Consider the following 25173-nt stretch of genomic DNA (forward strand, 5'->3'; position numbering starts at 1 on the left):
CTGGAGAAGTAATTAAAATTTACAAATATGTCTTTCTTTCTTGAGTTTATGATTATAACAACTATTTACTGATAAAAAATGAATATTAATCATGAATATAAGCTTATAAAGTATATCTCTGACTCTCCCTTACAAACAAATAAAATAAACATTGTTTTTAAGTTCCACATTTGAAAATTTGATTTCCGGAAACTTCCGGATCACTGTTAGCGAAAATTCCGGAAATCCAGATCTTTTCCGGAGCACAATCAGCCCTGCATGTGTGTACTTTCGATTTCTTTCATTAATGGAATATTGTTTAAAAACATCGCATCGTTAGTGAAATATTATATGGCATCCATTAAGACTATTTTTATGGTCATAGGCTGCTTCTTCAATTACCGGTAAAAAGCTCTTGTGTACTCATTTTATAGAAAAACAGAAATATTTTGTGATATAGTCTGATGGAGAATTGTTTTAAATAAAATAAAGATGATAAACTAAATTACAGAACAATACATGTTGAATCAAAACAATTGCTCTATTTTAGTAGAGAGCAGCTGATAGCGTTTTTTTAATTTTGTTTTTCTCCTTCAAGGCACACATTCTACACAGTTATAAATTATTTTTCTTTGAAATTTTTAAAACTGAAATTTTATAATGATGTATGTATTTTAATGGATAAAAATATGAAAGAAGAGAAAAATTGTCAGAGTTGCCCAGAGGTTAGAGCATAGGACTCCGGTCTGGAGAAACTGCGCTCGATCCTCAAAAGCTGCTATGACTAAAGACCAACCGAGTACTTACAAAATAGATGCCCGTAAAATCTATGAAATCGGTCATCCTGTGGTCAGTTGCCGAGCAGGACCATGGGTAAAGAGAAAAAACCTTTCCGTTTCAAATAAATGCCTAGATTTTTAAAATTGAGCAAGTGGCCTTACAGATGAGAGACACTGCCATCTACCCAGGAGGTTATGAGCGAAGTCACACTATCAGAGTGGTCCTCTCTTTTCATACGAAAAGCACTCCTTTCTGACTTAATTCGCAAGGCCAATAGCCGGTGATCTTTGCTTGTCCAAGTATCAAAAGAAATAACACAAAAGAGAAAAACAAATTTCGTGGGGGACGAAAATAAAAATTATTAGTCTGAGCAAAAAAAATAATTAGAAATTATTATTTTACATGTTTTTTTTATGAATATCAATAAATTATTTTTATGCATTTACATTTAGTACTAAAATATTTGATATATGTTTACATTTATATGTTTTTAAAAAAAAACGTAATAATTAATTACATGCATTGTGGAAAATTGTTCTCCAGTTAAACTTAGGAAAAGTTAATTTTAAATATTTTGTTGTCAAAAGTGTAACTAAAAATAAAAGAAAAAAACTAGACATATACAGTTAATTCAAATATAAAGTCATTAGAGTTCAATTTTTGAAATTTTATTCTATTCCAAATGAATTTTAAATAATAAAATTGCAAACAGATCAATTTTAAATTGATATATTTTGATGCATAGCCAGATTTAAGAGATCAGATGAGATGTAAGAATGCTAAAAAGCACCTTTTTTGTATTTATACTACATTGATTTCATGAACTTTTCAGTTTTTGTTTTTAAATATGAAATTTAAAATTTTCTCCATTAGAAAAAAATATTTAGATATTATAAAAGTTTTTAATTGAAGATCAAGACAATATAAATCTATATAAAAATTTAAAATATGTGACAGTTTACATTTGGATAGGAATCAAAAGCTATGAAGACATTTTTTTTTAATAAATTCTTTTATGCCACTATATTATGAGTTTGTAAAAGATACAATTTTCTCTAATTAGCATATTCTAAATAAAAATATTATTAAAATAATTTATCAACAAATGCAAACACTCACACATTTATCGATAACAACAAAACAATAGTGCAAATTAAAATTCTTTTTTATTAAACAAAATGAATAAATGAAAGAAGTTAATTTCCAAACAGCTGTAGTAGTAATAAAGCAATGTAAACTACAATTATGCAGGATATATCAACTTAATGTGTAAAATTTTGCTGAGTAATAAAAGGTAAAAGTATTATTTTATTTAGGATTTAAGCAAAAGTGTACAAATTCAATTAGCAGGAATTTAAAAGCTTATATTAACTCAGAATTATTGCATTCAATTATTAATTACATAATTAAAAAATCATACATGCTATAGTTATGAATGGAACTATAAGAAATTAAGTGTTTTTTTTTTATTTCACAAAGTTTTTACAAATTTAAAGATCATAATTTTTCTTATTTAAGTGATATTAAAGGAAATGCTAAATATACAAGTGTAAATAAGAAAAAAAATTATGGTTAGTCTTGTGTGAATTAGGTAAGAAAAATGGTTTGAGATATTAAATTGTCAGATATAGTATTTTTTTAACAACCAGTTTTTTTTTTTAATTTAATGGTTACATTTTAATTGAACTAAGAATAGTAGATAGAGCAACTATAAAATGCAATTTAAGTGTTCAGAATCAAAACTTAGGCCTTTTGTTGAAAGAAACCAGGAATTTATTCTTCCCAAGTTCCAAAATTAAATACAAAATTTATCAATAAATGGCACTGATTAAAGGGAAAAAATTATTAAATTAAAGAGTGCTGTTGTATGTTGAACCAATTTCATGAACTGTAAATTTTGCCCATATATGGTGTCACAGCAAAGGCTAGTTTTTCAGAAAATATTGTATAATAATTTTATGAAGTCAACAGTGCCATCTGTTGATAACATTTGTAACAAATTTCGTGAATTGGGAAGAATAAATTCTTTGATTTCTTGAGCAGAATGCAGTAAACTGTACATTTTTCTCTCTCTCTTTTTACTCCTTTAAAAATTAAGTTTTAAAATATAGTTAGCATTTCAAGGGATATCCTGTACGTAAAGACCCAAAACAAATTTACAACAGAAAATTTTTGGTTTGTATTTTAATTCAGATTATTTTTCGAATAATTGTCAAAAGCAACAAAAAAACAGGCCACCTGATTATCACAATAATTTTAATTGGCTCTTGTGCTCTTAGTTAGTGACAGCTGAAAAGTTATTTCGGCTGTGCGTAACTTGTCTTGCATTCATAGCCTTGCAATACTTATTCATGTATAGAAAAATTAAAATTTCTAAGAAGTAGAATCTTTTTTTTTTCCCCTAAAAAAAAAAGTTCTTTATGATTTTTTGTACAAAAAAAAAATGATTAAAAACAGGCTAGACATAATTTAAAGATAGAGTAGAACATTGATTATGCATATCACATTAACAACACCAAAATAAAAATTTTTTAGTTAATGTTTCAATTTTTAAAATTTTTTGAGATATCATTTTATTTTAATAGAATGAACTTTCTTGCACAGTTCTCCCAATTCATCTACATCATCATAGTTCCAATGTTGTATTTTCTCACAAGCAGAGGCTAATATTTTCAAATCATCATTTAAATTGTGCTCACTTTCTATGGCCTCAATTAAGAATTGGAGAAGTTTGGCAAACAACTGGATGCGACTATTTATTTTCTGATTCGCAGTTTTCAAACTGTAAAACAAAAACAAAATTATTTTATCAGTTTTATTTTGAAAGTAGGATAGTTGAATAATTAAATTACAAGGCAATTGATTAACATTCAATAAAATAAAATAAAAAAGATTTTTTTTTCCCTTCAGATTGATTTTTGATGAAAGAAATTTTTTCCGATTTTTTTAAAATTATATATTCTGAAAAAATTAGGCTGTTTGTTTCAAATAAAGACAAATTTCTTCTGAAAAAAGATAGTTATATTAAAAAAGATAGCTTTGCAATAGTTCATTTTATTATGCGTTAAGATATTGAAATTAAAGTTAATTTTTAAAGGAAGTTTTTAAAAAGCAGAGGATGATATTTAATAAAAAAAGCGATAACAAAAAAAATTTACTGTGTACTGTATAAATTAGGCTTTCAGTTAGGACAGGGTTCCCACTCTATGATGAGATTGAAATTCAAGGACTTTCCAGGACTTTTCAAGGACCTCAACAAAATTTTCAAGGACCTTAATCTAAGACCAATTTTAAAAATTATTCTCTTCTATTTTACTAGAAGCAACAATGCTTGTTGTGGCAACAATTAATTTCAAATATAATACCTAAATGCTTTGCCTATATAGAGAGAAGAGAGTATATGTATTATAAACTAAAATATATAGTTTTTTAAAAACAACCCTACTGGTTTTACATTTCACAAAATCACAAAAATTCACAAAATCATTTTCAGCACAATCTATAACAAATGGTAATGAGGTGTTAATGGTAAAATCCTTTAATCCTGCGTATTTCCATGAGAAGGCTGCATGAAAGACAGAGATAAATCTTAGGTATTTCATATTCCATGACTATTCCATAACCCCCTCCTCTCCTCTATTAAACATCGTTTCTGAAATTATTCATCCATAATTTACACAACCTTCTCTAAATGTTATGCAGCAACAATTCTTTCTGAAAATAAAAATTAGAAGGAACATATCCCATTTTCACCATGTTTAAAAGCATTATTCGTTATGTGTAATCCACAACTGCCAATGAATATGACCTGGTGGGAATATTTCTCTTTTAATTCACACTGAAGCTTCTAATAGAATTTCCAATTGACATAGGGTCCATCCATGGATAATTGAAGTATTTTAGAGAGCTTTTAACCATCATCCATGCATTTGTAAAAAGAGGACAAAATATTTTCTGCAGTTCCATGACCCATAAATTGGGAGGTAAGATACTTAGTGCAAACTTTATTATCAATTCCTTACCATAATGTCCATCTGCTTAGATTGTAGAGACTGATTTAACGTCTCATCAAAGAGTACAGTGTAGCAATCAACATTCTTCAGCTCATTTATAAGAATCCCTTTGAAGTATAGTGCCAATCCAAAGGAGCCCAAATAGGCTCACTTTGTGGCACTACAAAAAAATTGTCTCGCTATACAGCTATCAGCAAACATTTTGGAGAACAATTTACTAATCCCTTCACAGGAGTTACATGAATAATTACTAGTGATGCACTTCAGACTCCAGAGAATTTCAGCATCAAGCACATTCCTTTTGACCAGATAAGAAGACAATGTTACCTTGGCCACTAAAGTTTCTGTTTCACATGGGGCACACGATGTTGAAGGAGTATTTACACCAGATGAATTAGATGTTGATGTCTTTGGAAAAAGAGAACTCAGGGCATGAGACTGCTTTTTTGTTTTACCTTTCTTTCATGAGTGATTTCAGAGCAGATTCTTCCATTTTTGCGATATCGATCTCCTTCATGCATAATCGGCACTTGGGGATTAAAATAGCACTTCCCAGGCATAACTAGTCTAAACTTCATAACATAAATACGAAGCCGTGCCTTTGCGAATACGCTTTACAATAAAGTTTTGAATAAAGTTTTGAAATGACGCAAACGTAAGGACAAGTGCGGATGGTAAAACGGCAAAGTTATTGAAAACTGCAAGGTACATATTGTTGCAAAATTCGAGAGTATTCCAGTTTCGATAAGAAAAATAAGATCTAAGCATATGTGACAGAAGATGAAGTGGAGTCTCGCCCCGAACGCATTGATGTGCTCCGCGTGCTTGGCAGACACCAAGACGCTAGGCCCCGTTAGAAACGGTGGCATTAAAAACCACGTGAGAAAGCTCGGGAACAAAACAGAAAGAACGAGAAAGATCCGCGGGTGTTTTATAAAAAGGGCCGCTGGCAGTATTGAACAAATTCAAGGACCTATCAAGTTTTTCAAGGACCTAAGACGTTTTTCAAGCACTTTCAAGGACCTAAATTTAGCAAAAAATAATTCAAGGACTTTCAAGGACCGTGGGAACCCTGTAGGATGAAAACCTATGTGTTAAAAAAATTCCAATAATAAAACTATTTCACAATTTAAATAGAATAAATATTAAATACTGACCAGACTTAATAATTTACAAAACCAATATAGAATTAAATCAGTACAATAGAATTGTTCCTTTGCTCTATAATTGAAAGAAAAGAAAATTCAACAAATATTTAAACTGATATAATGGTTTAGAGTCAGGCATAAAACTTCCGTAAAAAGGCAAAAATGATTTAAAATATTCATTTGTGTATCAAATAAGACACCATATTTGAAAAATATCCTAAGTATCTTGAAGAAGGGAATGGAAAGTAACAAAATTTCAATTACTTAAGAGTACACTACCACATAAAAATATAACTACTAATATAAATATGTAAGACTTAAATAAACAAAACTGACCCTATACAAAGTTTAATTGGAAAAAAAAATTATAAATTAATTAGTGTATGATTTTCTTCCCTATAATTTTTACAAATCTTATTAATATTACTACACTAGTTAAAAGCTTGCCCCATTTTATTTTTTGCAATTTTATTAACTGTCAGATTAGTCAATTAAGTTTAACATTTCATTTAGTCATTTACACAACTCTTTCTCTGTTTGCTTTTTGTTAGTAAATTGGTTTAATATTTTATTTCTTCTTCATTCTTGAACAAATTTAAAATTGCGACATTATTTCATTTTGGGTATCGTTGCATTATAAAGAGTAATTTTTATTTTGAAATACATCATTTCCGTAAAGAAATGCAACCTGAAGACAACCCTTACGTTTATTCCAATTACTTATTTTTATTTATGTTTTAAATATATTTCTTAATTACCAACACAGTCACAAAATATTTTACCATTCTAAGTCTTTGAAGTCCTCGGAATCCATTGTATTTACATCTAATCTTTCCGAAGAGGAATTTCTCTCGCCACCTAAATCAACAAGAATAAATACAAATAAATTTAAATATTAGATAAAGAAAACATTTAATAAAAAATACTTTTTTATAACTTACTTTCAATAGCTAAATTCATTTTCCGACAGTTTTCTTCTATTTTTGCAATTTCCTAAGTTTACAAAAATATGCGATTATCTCAAGGAAATTGCAGAATACTAATAGAAATAACAATTAACAATAAAAAATAAACACTTAATTAACAACGCTAAAAAAAGATTTCTTTTCCATAAAAATAAAAGAGGTAATTGTTAAAAAATTTTTCCCCTCATCATCTTAGTTTTCCATTAAATGATTGATTTTTGTTTTCTTTCTGATTTTCGTTTGTTTGTTTCTAACAAACTTTTGATGATAGAGTATCATTTGATAGCAAGATATTGTTAGAATAAGATTAATATAAAGGTATAACTTTAAAGTTGTAGAAATAACACTAGATTTTTTCAAGCATTATGTATCGAGTAATTTTGGGTAGTTAATTTAATAACATATATTTGTCTGTTTTTAGCCTTTTTAAAATTTACTTCTATAATTGTTTAAACAGATTAATAGACTTAGATAAAATGAAAAACATTCAGCGAACACATTATCTCAATTAAAAACTTTTCAGCATGCATTGATTAACTCAAGCAACTAGTTTCAACCTTTTTGTCACAATTTCATTTAGGTGAAATTTGTCAGAAAATTAGTGATTTTTTTCAGAAATGTTTAATTTTTATTGAAATTTATATTGATTCATGTCACAGGGGTAAGTTTGATAAAGATCAAAAAAGCTGAAAAGAGAAATCCAAAAATGCTAGGTGCAAAAACACTTTTTAAATATATAATTGAAAAAATATCTAAAATTGGAGCAAGGGAAAAGTATGTAAGACACATTTATATACTGAATGTTATCAACGTTTTAATAAAAATATGGATGTGAGTACTTTATTTATTTATTCAAACTGTGTGAGCATGAATCTCAATGTGTGATTTTTGAATCTTAACACTTAATTTAATAAATCTTGACAATTAATTTTAATAAATCTTGACATTTAATTTTAAAATCGTGTTAAAACGATTCTCAATGTTTTGATTTTAAAATTGCACGAATGCGAATCTCAATGTTTCATTATGAAATCACGCGAATACAAATCTCAATGTTTCATGTTAAAATCACGTGAATACAAATTCCGATGTATAATTTTCAAGTCACTTGAACACAAATCATAATAGTAGCTTTCAAATCACATGAATGCAAAATGGGATATTTGATATAAAATCGCAAAAATGGGAAACTCAATGAGAGATTTTAAATCGTTTCATTTGGGATTTTAAATCATGTGAATGTAATTTTAAATTGCGTTTGCATTGGTAGGAAAAAGCATAAAAATGAATTTTTTTAATTTTACTCGGGAATTCGAAAAAGGCATACTTTCGTTGAAGAGGAGGGCTCTTTTTTTCTTTATTAGTTAATAGCAAAAAATTTTCAATGATGATGAAAAATTTTTCACAAACAATGATAAATTATACGAGTCTACAGATGAAACTGATCAGAAAATACAAAAATTTTCTTAATAGACTTGGCTAATAAATTTTTTTTATATTGTCTTGGTTTTATTTCTCTTAATAGGGCTCAACTAAAAAAGAAAAATCTTAATTTTTATTGGGCTGTAAAAAAAATATTTTTAATTACAAATTGATAGTCTCTTACTTCTGATGTTTTGGAATGCGCAGCATACCAAACCAACCAATAACAAAGTAATCATAAAATACTTATGTATATTAAAAAACACTTTGTCTAACAGAAAGTTTATCGAATGATGTTACATAGTTACATTATAAAAATTAAATTAGAAAAATTAATCAGTTAAAATTAATTAAGACTGCAGCATTGAAAATTAAAAGCTTTTTCCAACATTGATAAGGTATTTTTTTAGAGCATTAGTCTTTACTTAAGATGCTAAATCTATAAAGCAGGGCATGAAATTTCAGATCTACAGTTACTAACCAGTCACAAATTTTTGGTCGTCACTATTTTTGGAAAAATATAAGTAATTTTTAAAATGTTAACAGTTGTAGCATAAAGAATTTCTTTTTTTTGGTGTGAAAACCATAAAAGTTGAAAAATGGAAACACATTTTTGAAAAATAATAATAATATTAACTTAAAACAAGTACTTGAAGTTTCCTAAAGTCTTAATGGTTTCAATATCATCCATACACCATTGAAAATAATTAAAATAAGTAAAATATCAGAAATACTATTTGTCAATTGCAGCTCTAGTGTCAAACTCTGTAACTCTCACTCTGTAATTTTTTAGTCAAACTCTGTTACACTTGAGTCTAACTCTATTTTTAACTGGAATCAAACTCTGTTACCTACTAGAGCTCTAAATACTTGACCGACAATGGCGAGTGAAAATTTTGCATCCTGCTATAGATCGACATTAATTTACTTGCAATCTCTAACATTGTCAAGTTTTTCTGGAGATATATGAACATGGTTGTCATACAAATTATAAATCTAACTATACGACACTTTTCAACAGGGGCGTCAGGATAGGAAGTCAATGTGACCTCCCTAAGATTTTCATTATTCAGCTACATTTGCCTAGCTATTCGGCAAATTTACGAAATTTAAATTTTTTTTCCTTAATCTTTTTTTAGAAAACGCAAATAATTTAGTAGTCATTACACATTTATTGAGTTTCTTAAATTGGGATAAAAGAAAGTACGCTTACATATGCATAGTTTCAGGTATTCAATTAACAATTACAGTACGGAACCCGTTTTCCGGAAATCAGAAAACCGGAACGAAATTTGATAAATTTTCCCGCCATTTTTAAAATTTTTTTTTCTTTTTCCTCATAAAATTTTATGATTTTTCTTTCTTTTTTGAAAGATGTTTACCTTACCATCATTTTGGAAATAATCATTAGTGTATTACTTCATCGTTTTTATTATTTCCAACTATTTAAGATTATTTCCAACTATTTTTTATTTATTTTTTAGTTGGGTTAAAACGGCTTTTTGTATCGATTCAGAAAAACCGGAAAAATTAGTTATCCGGAATAGCGATGGTCCCGATCGTTCCGGATAATCAGTTCCCTACTGTATTAACATTCCCCCTTAATCTTCAAAATATCTTTTTTCAATCATTTTGTGAATGGAGCTTCCATTTCCGAAACAGACGAGTCAGTTTGAACAGATATTAGGAGAAGAGAAAAAGAACATATTAATTCTTTTTCTAAGACTTAATCTAAGACTCAGCCTTTCGACAATTAGTTTGTAAATGCAGTTTAGTAGTCATAAAGTCGTGTGCTGCATTAAGCTGAAAAATAATTAACAATTACACACGCTTAATTTTAAAATAAATTTCTTTGATGAAAAAAAGTTTAAGTGATACAAATTGAATATTTATCTTAAGGAAGTATTTTTTGATAATGATTATCAACAAAGACATGCCGTGATGGAAATTATGTGCCCATTGAAATATTTGAGGGGCATCTACAACTCTTTTGGTGGTTGATTTGGATTTTATTCTTTTATTTAATATATTTATGCTAGATTTATTTCATTTACTGACTGGAAAAATTAGTCATAAATGAGTCCAATAATCATGATTGGCTTACACTGAATACAAAGCAATGACACTTAAACTTAATAAGTATCTCTGCAAGAAATATTTGGCAAGTAAATATACTTAGAAAGTAAAATACTGAGCTAATCCCTTAATCTTAAAAAATAACAGTGAAAGCAATACCAGAAGTTGAACCCTAATCTTAAACAAACCTCAATAGAGAAATATTGGACAAGGGTAAACTGAGCAACCCTTTACCTTAAAGAAAATAAAAATTGTAAGGAATACTGGGCAATGACACACACCCTGCATTTCTGAATTGTTAATATATAATAATAAAGGGTGATCTTCAAGTACAATGCGTATTTCTTATGCAAATATTTTCCCTAATTTATCTTTTATAAACTGTAAGGAAAAAAAAATTAAAAAAAAAAAAACCCAATTGCTATAAATACAAAGAAATATTTTAATATAAAATACTACCTTGATACAAAATATTTTATGCTAAATATAAAATGTATTTGGCATATCAATAATTCTTTGAAGATTAACTAGTTTGTAGCACCAAGTTTGTAATCACTGCCTCAAATGGGAATAATAACAATCCATTTCTCCCACGCCTAAAATAATACACTTCCATAGTCTCAACTGAAAACACCTGATTCAAGATACTGTTAGATTCATGGGATGGTGAAAAATTGTGTATTCATCTCAGCTGTAAATGACTTCATTCTTTTCATTAATTAGATAATTCATTGACTAGAATAATTAATTAAGTATAAAATTGTTAAATCACTTGTGTTGGTGGAAAAACACACTATGAATAAATATTAACTACGTGTACCTATAATTACAAACAGTTATGATTTCGGTTACATTAGAAATTTCCTTCAGCAAAGTGTAAACCCCCCTTCCAAAAATATAAGTTCGCAGCATCTCTGTTTTTTTTCGTTACGCAAATAGATTTAGTTACAGGATTTTTATAAATTACTTACATAGACATTTAAAAAAAGAAGTAAACATATTTACCACTTGTCCTGATGATAATTCTCTCTTTAATTGTTCCTTTTTCAGTAAAAGCCCAAGAATGAGCCTAAAAACATGAAATAATATTTAATCTGATTAAATCAGTCCATATAAAATTTGCAAGTAAAATATTGTTTGTAATAAATTTTTTTTGGTTTTCACCCCCAAGTTTTGATGAATGTAGTGTTTAATAATAGAAGAAAAAGGCAATCAATCGATAAGCTATGTTAGAACAATAAACCATAATAATAAAATGAAGTGCCAAAAGTCTTATTTTTGAAAAGGTTGCTAAGAGAAGTGGTTTCTTAAAAAAATTTCAACATTGAATTGCAAGAATAATTTACATAAAAATTTAAACAAATTAATTGCACCCTATTTAAATATAAAGCAATAAAAACAATAGGAGTGATGGTAAAACAGATTTTCCATCCCCATTATTTTGTTCATGAAATTCAAAATAGGGTTGCCATTCAAAACTGGAAAAAAAAAAATTCCGTGTAGAAAGAAATTGCTTGCATTTTTCAGGTTTTTCCTGTTGAGTGGCAACCCTGTCAAATTTGTTAACTTTTTCTCCTCATACATTGAAATGTTATTGATTTGGGTTTCTCAAAACCTCAATTGTTCTAAACTTCAACATTTTTTTTTAAATTTTTTTTTTGCGTGTGTACAGTGCTTACAGGACTTACAGTGCTAATATTAAAATCACTCATGAAACAGAAAGGTAAACCTATATTTCTGGAAATTTTTTATAGCAATGAAAAAAAAACTAATATATTCTAAAATACAAGAGACTAGTTCAAGGTAGTATAATCTTGGTGCATAAGTCGACTTTTTTACCACCAAAAAATGTTCACTTATACACCAGTAATAAAGTTATATTTTGTTAATTGTGAAATATCAAGGCACTTTAAACAATACAATAAGAATAGCTCTGTATCAATTTATACCTTTAAAAAACTATTCTTAATTTGTTATACACAATTAATTTTGCATTTCCTCTAATCATATTTTCTTTACATATAAAGGTATTTCAATACTTTCAATTACATTCAGAAAATTTAGAATAAGAATTATTCAAAAGTATTTTTTAAAAAATGTAACAAAATAAAAACTTTAAAAGCCAGAAATTTAACGGTCTCAAAATTGTCATCCAAAGAATTCAAAATTCTACACTTTCTAAAAGATTTTATAACAACATTTGAATTTACATTTTGCTACGCATCTAGTATAATTTGAAACATGATAATTATAGGGGCAGCGTGGATATTTCCAGTTTTCATATGATTTTTTCCCCCCAATTCCATCAACAATGAATTCCAAAAGGATTAATTTTAGAAATTTTCATATTTGGTTTATTGATTGGTCCACTTATGTATCCAAAATACCAGAAATTCGTGACCTTGTAATCAAAATTAGGTAGTCTATTTATACACCATGATATATTTATTATATATAGGTATAAAATGTAAAAAAGGAAAAAAATCAAATATAAGACACAGTAATTACATTGACATGCAAATCGAATGAAAGGGAGATTGCAGAGAAATAGCTGAGATTTTTTTCATAAAGTGAAAATACTCCTTGATTCTTTTGGTGGAGCAAAATTCATTTTGGAGTGAAATATGAGAATAGAAAAACCATAAATCAGTGCTTAAAGCAATTCAATTGCTGAAAAAAGCTTTCTGCTGAGCTTCTTAAGGAAAGCCCAGAAATAACATCTGAAGTCTTAGCAACTTTGTACAGTAGAATTGTGAAACAAAAAGAATGGCCAGAAGACTGGAAGAAAGGTCTATTAATAAAAATAGAAGAAAAGGTAGACTTAGTGAATTGCAATAACTGAAGAGGAATTACACTTATAAGTGTTTCAAGCAAGAACTTTACCAGAATAATTCACGAGAGAATGATATACGAAAAAAAAAAAAGGAAAACAATAGTACCAAAACAGGCTGGCTTTACAGCCAACAAATCATGCACAGACCAAATTGTCAATTTAAAAAAAAAATAGTTGAACAATGAATTGAATGGCAAACAAAACATTATCTAAATTTTATCGACTTTGAAAAAGTATTTGGCAGTGTCCACAAAGAAACAGTTTGGAAACTATTAAAAAGTTATGGAATACAAGATTTATTCATAAATATTATCCAGAAAATGTAGGAAAATTACCATGTACGAACAATACATAGTGGATACCAATTACCACACTTTAAAATTTTATCAGGAGTAAAACCGGGAAGACCTCTGCCTTCTAACAAGCAACCTACAACATATGCAAACAAATAGAACTATCCTTTATACTGAAGCAAAAAAATGTGAATTAAAGATCAAACAACGATTAAGAAAATTAACCCAAAGTAGAATAAAACATACACACATATATAGATATACGTAAATATAATATAATAAACTATACAATTGAAGAAGTCAACAGTTTTTCCTACCATGGATCAATTATAAATGATAGAGGAAATACAGATCAAGACATTGATAACAGGTTGAACAATACACGCAGTGCTTCCATTATTTTAAATACATTTTGGGCATTAAAAACTAAATCAAATGAAACAAAAATAAGGATATTTAACTGAAATGTTAAATCAGTAGTCTCATAGGGTTCAGAAACTTGGTACAACCTGAAAACAAATATAAATAAATAAAAGGTTTTTGTCAACAATTGTATCAGAAGAATTCTATATATAAAATAGGTTTACAAAGCATCAGATACTTAATTATTTAAAATCAATAAACAATAACCAATAGAATTAGAAATCAGGGAGCGTAAATGGTGATGGATTGGACACGCTATCAGAAAACTGGAAAAATCTAAGTTCAATCAGGCGATGGAATGAACACCTTGAGTAAACAAAAGAGGGATATAACAAGGCGATTAACAAAATATAGTAGTCGTGGTGGATCAGGGGGTGAAGTGATCACCTTCCAATGAGGTAAACCGGGTTCGAATCTCAGCGATGGCTGGTCGATACGAATTCCAAACCCTGCTAGCACTGACTACAGTGCTAATGTAAAATATCCTCAGTGGTGGACGTATCATGAGTTAGAGCTCCCTTGCCGTCAGACTAACCGTTTTTGTGTGTTTTCCTCTCAATGTAACGCAAATGTGGGTTAGTTCCATCAAAAAGTCTTCCAGGAAGGCAAATTTCTCCCAATACTTGATCCAGGAGTTCCCTTGTCTTCTGGATTGGGTTCAAAATGACAAGGCTACAGAGTTGAACATTAGTAGGCGTAAGCCCGAAAAATTAGGTCGGCTGCTCAACGACGGTAATAAAACAAAACATAAAGAGCTCGGCCACCAGCAGGGTGAGATAGAGAGTCATGACAAAAGGCCCTATACTCCCTACAGAGTAAAGAATTATGAGTAAATCAAACTATAAATAACATTAGAGATCATAAGTGACCAATTTCATATAAAATAAAAAAAAACTTTCATGGTTGAAATAAAAGATCGCAAAGAAATGTGTACTATTTTGATAAGCATGTTTGACATTTAGTATAAAAAATAAAAATATATAAGTAAAATATATTATTTTCATTGAAATTTCAATAGCATCGTATTTTATTTTGTAATTTCTATAAATATACAGCATAATATGAAATCTCAAACATTTCCATTTTCTAGTAAATACACCTTACTAGTTTTTTTAAATGAGTATTTCTGATTTCCAATGCGTGTTAGAGATAAAAATATCTCTGGTTAACTAAACACCTGTTTTTTAAATTAAAAGATATATGAGCATTGATGAAAACTAATTATAAATGATGAGATGTAAACTACCATACATTTAGATAACAATGTTATTTACCCTCTTTCACCATCAGAAAAATCATAAACTTCTCCATCTTTCTTAAGAGAGCAAGGCAAACTAATCTTTCTTATAGTTTCCATAAACTGAACCCTAAAAATAAGTTTTATATTTTAATAACAATAAAATCAAGACTTGATAATGAATTAACCTAAATATTTATAACATAATAAACTACTAATTTCTAACACTTAATTAAGAATTAACTTAAATATTGACTATTAGGCTACATTAACTACTAGACCCGACAATGATTAATTTCAATGTTTATAAGGATGATAAATTATTAATTAATCTCTTTTTAGTTTGAGTAGTTTTTGTTAATTTTTTTCTCTAATGCTCACGGAAAAAAAAGTTTTTTTCATCCCAATAGATAGAAAACAATGGATAAAGCTTTTTACACATCAATTTTTAAAGGCAGTATGTAACACTTCTTTTATCTTTCACCTTCCAGCATACAAATTTTACGACAAATTCGGTTTTTAATACTTTTTTGGCATATTACGCTGGGATGCTTAAAGATCATTTCTATTCCACCTTTCCACACATCATAGAATGTGCCAATAGGAAGTCACATGACAATTTTTATTTTTAATTGAGGTTTTGTGCTATGTGGTGGCTCGTTCGTAAAATTTACCACACCTGCGTGGTCGTGGGAGGAAATTAAATAAATATTTCTTTCTCAAGTGTTTTCTAATTTCTTGTTAATAATTGACTTGTATTATTTTAATTTGTATAAAATCAAATATATAATTGATATCGATTTTCATGGGAAAAAATTTTGACAATCAGATGATCTCGAATTCTTTTAAAATTGTCCAAGGAAGAAAAAGAAGTGAAGGAAACATTTGGATTTGAGATTAAGAGCTATTTGAGTGAAGAAGATATAGAAATAAATAATATTAGTAGTGAATCTGCACTATATTTTGAGCAGTGATGATAATTAATGATTCAGATGGAAAAAATGATGTTCTATGTTGGTATTGGATTACTGAAGTCATTTGCACAGAATGCAGTGTGAATTTCGAACATTAAGAAATCTAATTAGAATCCTATTTTTCGATTATTACTGTACTCTCTTTCATTGCTAGTTTCTTATTTTCGTTCATTTTAAATTTTTTAGCAATAATAAAAATATTAAAAAGGTAGTTTGAAATTAGTTTTAGTAACTAGTTATTTATTTTCCTCACTTGTTTCACAGAAGTAAAATTTCTTGCAGAAGTAAGTAATGTTAAACTTTCCTTTTTTACTTATTTATACTTGCCTATGAAGAATATTAAAACTATTTTGCGTTTTAAAATATAGTTATTAACAAATAAATTTTTAAATTATATGTAATGAAATATAACATTGCTTTTCTACCTCCCTAGTATAAGGATTCAAAAACAATTTACTTTCATTTGAATGCATTTCCTTTTATAACAACAAGTTATTTTATTTCTTGACAAAATTATTATCAATATCCATTAATTTCTGTCATAGCAGTCGTAAAAAATAGGATGCGTGCAGTTTATTTAAATATGATGAGAGTGTGTGCTGGGAGGTTAAAACAACAATCTTCCACTTATTTTGTCTCAACAATATTTTTCCAGAATCTATTAAATATGCAATCATTAAAAAGAGAGAGGGATAATACTAAAATTAAAACAGCGCAATTTCTAAATAATGCATGTTGCAAAGGTCTATACTTGAAAATTATAATTTCTATACTTAAAAATTATAATATATTAAGTCTTTTCAATTAAAAAAAAAAGAAAAATGCAGAACACTATTAGTTTGACTTATAAATAAATAAAAAAATTAAGTCAGACAAAATCAGTTATTTGAACAAATACATAATGATTATGAACATCGAAGAAAAGAAAGAACAATTTATATGGAATGTTGAAATGTTATTAAAAAATAATAAAAAAATTTCAACTATTCTACACAGAGCAATAGAGAATAACTTATAACCAGTGAAAGACTAAACAAAATTGATAATTCAAGAATTAACACTTATTATGATATCCACATGCTAAAATATCATACACTTTATACATGGATGATGTAATTAGAGCATGGTAACAATAATGCAAAGAACCTTTTCTCAAATATTTATCTAAATCATGCAATCATTGTAGTTGTTGTCTATATCTGAAACATTTAAAAATGATCCGGGGGCTTTTTAACACAACATAGTGGTATTAAACCATATAATTTAACAATAAAAAATCAGGAGACTTGATCAATGGTTTTATCAACAACAACAAAAAGGTCAAGTTTGAAATGAATTTTATTTAATAAAGTTTTAATTCAGTACTGTAAATCTAAAATTGCAATCTAAACGAAAAGGAAAGAAAAAAAAAACTTTACTCAGAGCACATTATTTCCTTTAATTTTAAATCCATTTTTCTTTTCTGTACTTCATCTTCTAGTTTGGATATTCTGTAAAAAAAAAAAATAATAATAATAATAAATAATATAAAAGAAAAAAAAGTAAATACATAGATTAATAAAAGAATTGAAACTTGATAATTAAACAGTTTTAGTTTTAGAAATGGTACCAATTTTTTTATAAAAAAATTTCTTTTCATTTAATATTTATATTTTTCATTTGAATAAAAAGTTTTAGTGACAGTATTTTGTCAGATAACTTACTTTTCTTTCAACAAACTTTCATCAGTAAGAAATTCCTCTTCTTGTTTCAATTTTTCTATAAATTCAAAATGCCTATTAGTTAACTAATAAAGCAATTTAAAATAATATAATAGAAAAAATATTAAATACACACTTTAGTAATTAAAACTTAATAATAAATATAAAGGAAAAAAATACTTTTTTTCATCGATTTTAACAAAATAGCTTTAAATTTGCAAAATATATTTATTACCATAACGCAGTATTAAATTAAATAATCTAATAGAAAAGTATTTAAAAATATTTTTTCTTATTAAAATGATTTTTTTAATGCAAGAAATGTTATTTAAAAGAATAATTCATACAAATACAGAGTACAATAAAAATTTGTTTACACTGGTAACATGAAAAAAATTTCAGCAATCAAGTGAAAAATAAAATACTGAAAAGCACATTCTCATTTATTCATTTGATTGGAACAAACATAATGTATTTTTAACAAGACATATACATATAAAAATTTATTTCATTTGTTGTTTTAACTTGTACTAGCATTGATTAACCATTTAAAAACCATCAAATCATGAAATTGGTCATATTTAAAAGCATTTTGACTTAATCTTTAATCTGTTAACATTAATTTATTTCATATAGAAATATACCCTGATGGCTTATCTTAAGATGTAAGACAACCCTGATTTTGAATAAGTTTATAACCATCAAATTTTTATATGAAATATTTAGTATATCATAACCCAAAGACAATTTATTTTATAAAAATGTAGGTATAATCATAAGTTCAAATTAAATGGATTAAATTGTTGGTGTCGGATGTAAATCACATGAAAGCAAACAATGATTACTCATAAATTGTCTAAACTCTGCGATTTTGCTTATAATTTAAATGTAAACTTGATTGCATTTTGAAGCTGACATTTGAATAAAAAATTCTATGCAGTTCTTAACTTAAAAATAGAATATAAAATTCATTTGAAGTTTTTTATTTCAGTGTCAGACGTAAATTTTTCAAGTTGGATATAAATTTAAGTTAATGATAACCATTATAACGACTAGAAATTACTTTTAATTAAAATCTTAACACTATAAACATTATTTTACAATTAAATAGCTTCTTTAAATTAATATTGTCTTCTATTTCCTGTTTGAATGAATGGATCAATGTGTTTTACAACATTTTCCATCTTGTAAAAGTTAGTTGGAAAATTACTCATTTTAATTTTAACAGTACAAGGTATATTAAAAATTTTAAAAAACTTTTATTTAAGCAATATTTCTATAAATTTAATAATTTAAAAAATCCTGGAATAAAAAACTGCTGCTGATTTTTTTTCTTTTTTTGTCAAAAAAAAGAGGGAAAAAAATTCAACGACAGTTTTTTAAAGCCAAAAAGTTTCATTATTTTACAATAAAAAAAACTATTGAAAAAAATGGCATTGTACATTAAAAAAAAAAGCAAAATTTTTTTAAACTGTATTATTAGCCTATAACAAAAAAAATTATCGGGCAGGAAAAAGGATCATTTAATGGCTTTATTTATTGCCTGCATAAAATTAAATAATCGTTTCGTACAGTTCTTACAATCTATTGTATTTGATGTTTCAAAGTAGATGATATTAACCGATATATCTTCTACTTGAATTTAGTGGCATAGCTAATGGTGTAAAAGGAAGAACATATGTCCCTGGTTGCAGCATTAGAGATGGACCAAATTTATGAAAAAAAATTTTATATAAATTTTAGAGCAAATTTATCTCTTTTTAATACCCCCTCTACAGTTTCATCATAGGCCTAATAACTACATACTAGCAATTTTTTCCCCATTTACCTAAAGATTGAATAGGATGTGTGTTATTGTTCTATTTAATTTAATTATTTTTTCTTTACTAAAAAAAAAAAACTTTCAAAAAATACATAACAGAACATTTTGAAACTTTTTTTTTCTCTAAATACATGCATTTTTCAAGTTCTAAGGAAAATGAAGTTAAATAGTCTCTCAAAAACTTAAAACTGAGTTACTTTCCTCAAATAAATAAATAAAATAAAACAATTTAAAAACTTTGTTGATCAATTTTAAGTTATAATATAAATAACTTAAAGTATAGCATAGTTAAACAAATTTCATTAGGTTAATGAGGTGAAATACATTACTGTAAATTAACCTAAGGTGATGTTCAGATGGTTTCTATTCAGATTTCACTTCATTTTATAAAGAAAAAGCAAAATAAGAGATAGAAATAAATAAAAACAAATGAAATGCAGTGGTGTCTGACATAAAAATAATTAATTATAATTTAACAATAAAAATATTACTAACAAAATCTTACTTCAAACAGAAAAATAATTTAATTATGCTAAATCCTAATGGCACAGTACAATTAATTATGCATTTTGGAGTCGCACACAAAATATCAAAAGTGTATCTTAAGAATTTTTTTTGTAAATCAAAATGTGACATGTTTCTACACATTTGTGCAGGATAACCTGTTTTGTTGCAGTTCGATTTAGTTATTATTTTTTCATTTTTAATTATTAACAGGGGTCTGTCTAGGTTTTTCTGAGAGGTACCTATTTTGTGAAAATTGAGACATATTTTGTGAAAATTTAGGCATAATTTGAGAAAATTAAAAATTATATTAAAAAATCAACAAAAAAATATGGATTTATCGTTTCTTTCAGGATACAAAAATAAAATTTTAAGAAAAAGTGTTTTGTGAAACTACCGTTTTTCCTAAAGTTGAATTTGTGAAGGTACCGCTAAACGGTAGTAAATTCGGCCTAGACAGACCCCTGATTAATGTGAATTAAAAAAAAAACTGTACTTTGTAAGAGATTTACTTACCAAGGTTACAAATTTCAAATGATGTAGCCCTTCTTTTAACAGCCTATAACTTTTTGAAAACTGATATTTGTAAGTTAAAAATCATTATTTCTAAATCTTCAATTTTCTACCTTGAAAGTGATACCTTGTTTGCTTAATATTAAGTTAACTACTTGTTTACTTAAAATTTTGATCATCTGGTTGTCCAACTGGAAACATGTACCTGTACAGTGTAGAACGAAGAAATAAAGTTCCGTTTTCTTTCTTACTAATAAACAAATACAAATAATTTTTTTTAAAATATATTCTTAGTTTATACATCATTTACCATGTTTTCCATACATTCCTTGGTTTTTGCCAGCTTTTTAGGGTGAAAGAAGGAATAATTTCGGAAATGTGCTTGCATACAGTTTGACATAGTAATTAATACACAATTCAAATTTTGAATCAAAAATCATATATTTACCAACAAAACAGTAAAATTTAATGTTACATCTAGTCAGTTCGCAAAAAAGGACTTTTTTAAAAAATAAAATAAGTTATAAAAGATAAAAATGAAATCCAGAAAATTAGCATCAATGCAACAATTGTAACGATTTTGCTGTTAGCGATTCAAGAAAATTAGTGATTGGTTGGCTTTGCTAAGAAAAATAATTCATTTGATGGGAGTATAAAAGTTTTTGGAAAAAGAGTGCAAGATAAAATCTATTATTAAATTATAACCAATTATATTTTGGAAAATTTTATAAAGTTAAAAATGCTAAAGTATTTTGAATCACTTTGTGACAGGATTTGTTGATTTAAATCAGCTTGATTTAAATCAAATGATTTTTTTAAAAAAAATCATTGATATTTATCATTTATATCAACTGATTTTGTTTAAATATATATTGATCTTAAGAGTTAAAAAACAGTGTTTCAATTATTAATACTTTTATTGTTTTCTTTTCTTAGTTTTAAAATTTATTTTAGATAAATTGCTACATTAATTTTAGTTAACAACATTACTTTCTTTCTTGATGTGTGTTAAATTCCAACACATTTGAAATTGCATTTTTGAAAATCTATTGATTCTTGAGATTGAAAGTACAGATTAAAGTAAACATTTAATGCTGTCTTAATAGACTTGCATAGCTGTAGAAAATAACTAATAAACATGAATTATTTTCAACAAAAAAAAATTCAAATTATGTTAATTAAAATTCGACCTTTTGACCGAAAAAGTATGGAATTAAAATCTACATTATATTTTATTAATGTAGGATTAAAAATGAATATTTTAATATAAAAATAAATAGATTAAATATTTATTTTTTGATGAATGACTACATTTATAAACACAATCTGTTACATTTATTTTGTCATTTTAAAAATCAAAAGGAAAAAAAAGAAATCACAATTTTAGATTAAAATTATATTTTGCTAATTGAAACTTTGCTTTAAAGTTAAAGTACGGGGGTCTGTCCAAGCCAAATGTACTACCCTGTAGCAGTACCTTCACAACTTCAACTTTAGGAAAAACTGTAGAATAATTTTACAAAATATTTTTTCCTAAAATTTTATTTTTGTGTCTCGTAAGAAACAATAAATCCATATTTTTACAATATTTTGTGTTGATTTTTTAATATAATTTTTTATTTTCACAAATTATGTCTAAATTTTCACAAAATAGGTGCCTCTCAGAAAAACCTAAGCAGATCCCTGAAGTACTCTTTAAATTATCTTCTATTTCATCTAGTCTTTAAATTTCAATCATGCATTTGTTCCAAAATGGTTGCGATGCATTCAAAGCTATGTATTATAACGAAAAATTATTTTAGTAAGTTAAGAGCTCCTAAAATATTGCTATAATATAGTTTTAATATTAATTTAATTTTGACTAAACATTTATAAAGTATTTTTAATCATAAATTAAATTTTTTTATAGAGTATTTGAATAAAAATAAAAAAAAATTGATTTAAATCAAAAAAATCCGATATAAATCAAAAAAATCTGATTTTTTTTATTATTTTTAAAAAAATCACGAACCCTGCTTTGTGAACAAAAAAAAATAAAAAAAATACCTCCAAAGCATCAGAACAAAGTTGAACAATAAATGAATTCAGTACACAGACTAGAAGTCTAAAAAAAAACAGCAACCTTACTTTTATCCACAGAAGCAAATATCCTAACACTTTCTTCCACCTCCACCACAATTTTTGCTTTTTTTAAAGCTATGTAGTCTCATAATCTCCATAGAGATCAAATATTTCTCCATTCATTTAGCAACATGGGAGAGTTTCAGATGACAGTCTAGTTTAGCAGGATAATAATTAAGAGATTATTAATGCAAGCAAAGTATTGCTACTTGTTTGATATTTCAACTGTTTGAAAATAAATTCCCATCTACATATAGTGGATAAAACGGATGGTAAAATTAAAAAAAAAAAATTCCAGCTTTTTTTTAAAATTCCCTGTTTTTTCCCAAATTTTCTTAATTTTTACAGTTTAAAAAAATGTCCAGGTAATTCCAGGTGGGTGGCCACCCTAACTTTGTGATTATCATTCTAAATTGAAGGCTTAAAATTAAGAGTTATATATTATAAAGTAATCCTGAAATATTACCTACTTACATAACATTTTTTGAAAAGCATATCGAAAGCAACATGTAACTTAACCGTTTTGTAATTATGGTAATGGTAAATATATTTACTTTTATAATAATCATTATATAAATCTATTTTTGGACAAAGCACGCATTTAAAATAAAGAATACAAAACTGCTACAGTTGTAAACTTTACAAAATATTATTAAACAATCTGTTAAAGGAAAAATATATAACAAATTTCATAGCAACCAAAAGCTGAAATGGAAATTTAAAAAAATTGTAGAATTATGGAAATAGATAAAATTATTAAGTTTAAATTTTATCCTAATAAGTTCTGGAACTAAATCAGTTTTAATGCAATTAGAAAATTTTGATCTTTTAATTGAATAATTTTAGGGGATATTTCCTTATCGTGATCTGCCATGCCAACTAAAATCACCAAGGCACCAAATTGATTTTTAAATGGGAAAAATTGTACGAAAAAACACGTAGATGTTTGACTGAGGGTGGCTACGAGTTATACCCATAGAGTTGGCATTATTCTACCAAAGACCACGATATGGAAATATCCCTAATTTTCAATTTTTATGCAATTGTCTGTTTTTTTTTATTAAGAAATAAGAATAATAGCATAAGAATATAAAAACTATGATTACTTTGTAACAAAACAAGTAATAAATAGTTATCAATGATTTAACTTTTACATCAAAACAATCTCATTAAGGACTCCCGAAAATTTTAAAAATATTTCTTACAAAACCCGAAAAAGCCGGGTTCTTAAAAAAAAAAATTAAAACCTTGGAGTTAAGAAAGACCCGTTTTTTTTTTTAAACCCTGAATTCTCGTATTAGAACCAGGATAAGAATTAAGTTCATAAGATTAAGATATGATTTTTTCTTAAACTGAATTTCTTGAGTTTAAGTTTTTCTAAAGTGTCTTATGTTTTAAAATTTGTAACTATTATTAAATCCAGTAAACAATATGTCCTTATATCCGTTAGTTAAAATTTGCTCATAAATACCATATAGAATTGCAATTTCTAGCTCTTTTTCCTTTCTGTGTAAAGTTTGTAACATTGTGAACTGTTCCCACAAATCTCCTTTATTCATTTCATCCAAATCTTCTAGAAAGGAATCGGACTCATTTAAATTTTCGGAATGTGCAAAAGAAATATCATTTATTAATGCTTCAACAGGATTTTTGTTTAAAGATTTAGGCTGGTAACTACAAGCAGAAACTTCCCTCGATTCAATGTTCGTCAACTGATCCTTCCTAATTTGAGATTTATGTTTGATCACAGGTAAAGTTTTTTTCTGAGGTTTAGATTTTGCTTTTTTTCGAAGTTTAGGTCTTATAGATTGCTCCTCTGTGGGATAATTTGGGTCTATATGAATATTTACCAAGTCATCAATTTCAATTTTCTTTTTGCGAGGCATATTTTTATGATTTGAAAAAAAGTCTGCTCTCTTAAATTCACTTTCAAACTTTTCCTCTGATTTATGTATTTGCTTTTAACCGCCGCTAAAAATTTAAATTAAAGTCTTTAACTGTCTATTTCTGCGTGACTAAACTCAGTATCTTTAGCTTGTATTTATAATATCAATAAAAAATATAGCATATAGAGGGCGCTGTAAACTTTTGAGTTTACTTACGTCGCACTAGAGCAGCACAGTGGAATGCATGCGATGGTCCCTGTTCCGAAGAAATGCCACTACAATTTTGATCTTCTGTGGATGGGATATCTTCTCCTCGCCTTGGTAGCCAACACCTTCAAAATTTTCTTCGATTCCCGCTAAATGATATTCATTTTCATTTACCAAAAACTATTTTGGTTTTCAAAGATAAAGAAGCAAAAAATAAAGTTTATAACTATTTATTATTTTTCATAATTTAATTTAACTATGGTTGAAAATTTTTTGA

General features: G+C 27.0%; 1 protein-coding gene across 2 annotated transcripts; it reads right to left on the reverse strand.

Moving 5' to 3' along the window:
* Nucleotides 1-1906: 1906 nt before the first annotated feature.
* LOC107456185 (chromosome partition protein Smc) lies at nt 1907-24831 on the reverse strand. 2 transcript variants are annotated; one of them, XM_043049363.2, is made up of 9 exons: nt 24275-24831; nt 17847-17901; nt 17562-17633; nt 15207-15299; nt 13971-14018; nt 11389-11452; nt 6862-6913; nt 6703-6778; nt 1907-3541 (listed from the first exon to the last, which is right to left on the reverse strand). In XM_043049363.2, the coding sequence occupies exons 1-9, from the start codon at nt 24687-24689 to the stop codon at nt 3328-3330; spliced, it is 1089 nt and encodes a 362-aa protein (XP_042905297.1). In that variant the 5' UTR covers nt 24690-24831; the 3' UTR covers nt 1907-3327. The 2 variants fall into 2 exon arrangements, with proteins under 2 accessions (XP_042905297.1, XP_042905298.1); XM_043049364.2 differs by lacking the exon at nt 13971-14018 and having other exon boundaries at nt 24275-24822.
* Nucleotides 24832-25173: the final 342 nt, after the last annotated feature.

This window comes from Parasteatoda tepidariorum, chromosome 2, assembly GCF_043381705.1.
Source record: "Parasteatoda tepidariorum isolate YZ-2023 chromosome 2, CAS_Ptep_4.0, whole genome shotgun sequence".
Lineage (NCBI taxonomy): Eukaryota > Metazoa > Arthropoda > Arachnida > Araneae > Theridiidae > Parasteatoda > Parasteatoda tepidariorum.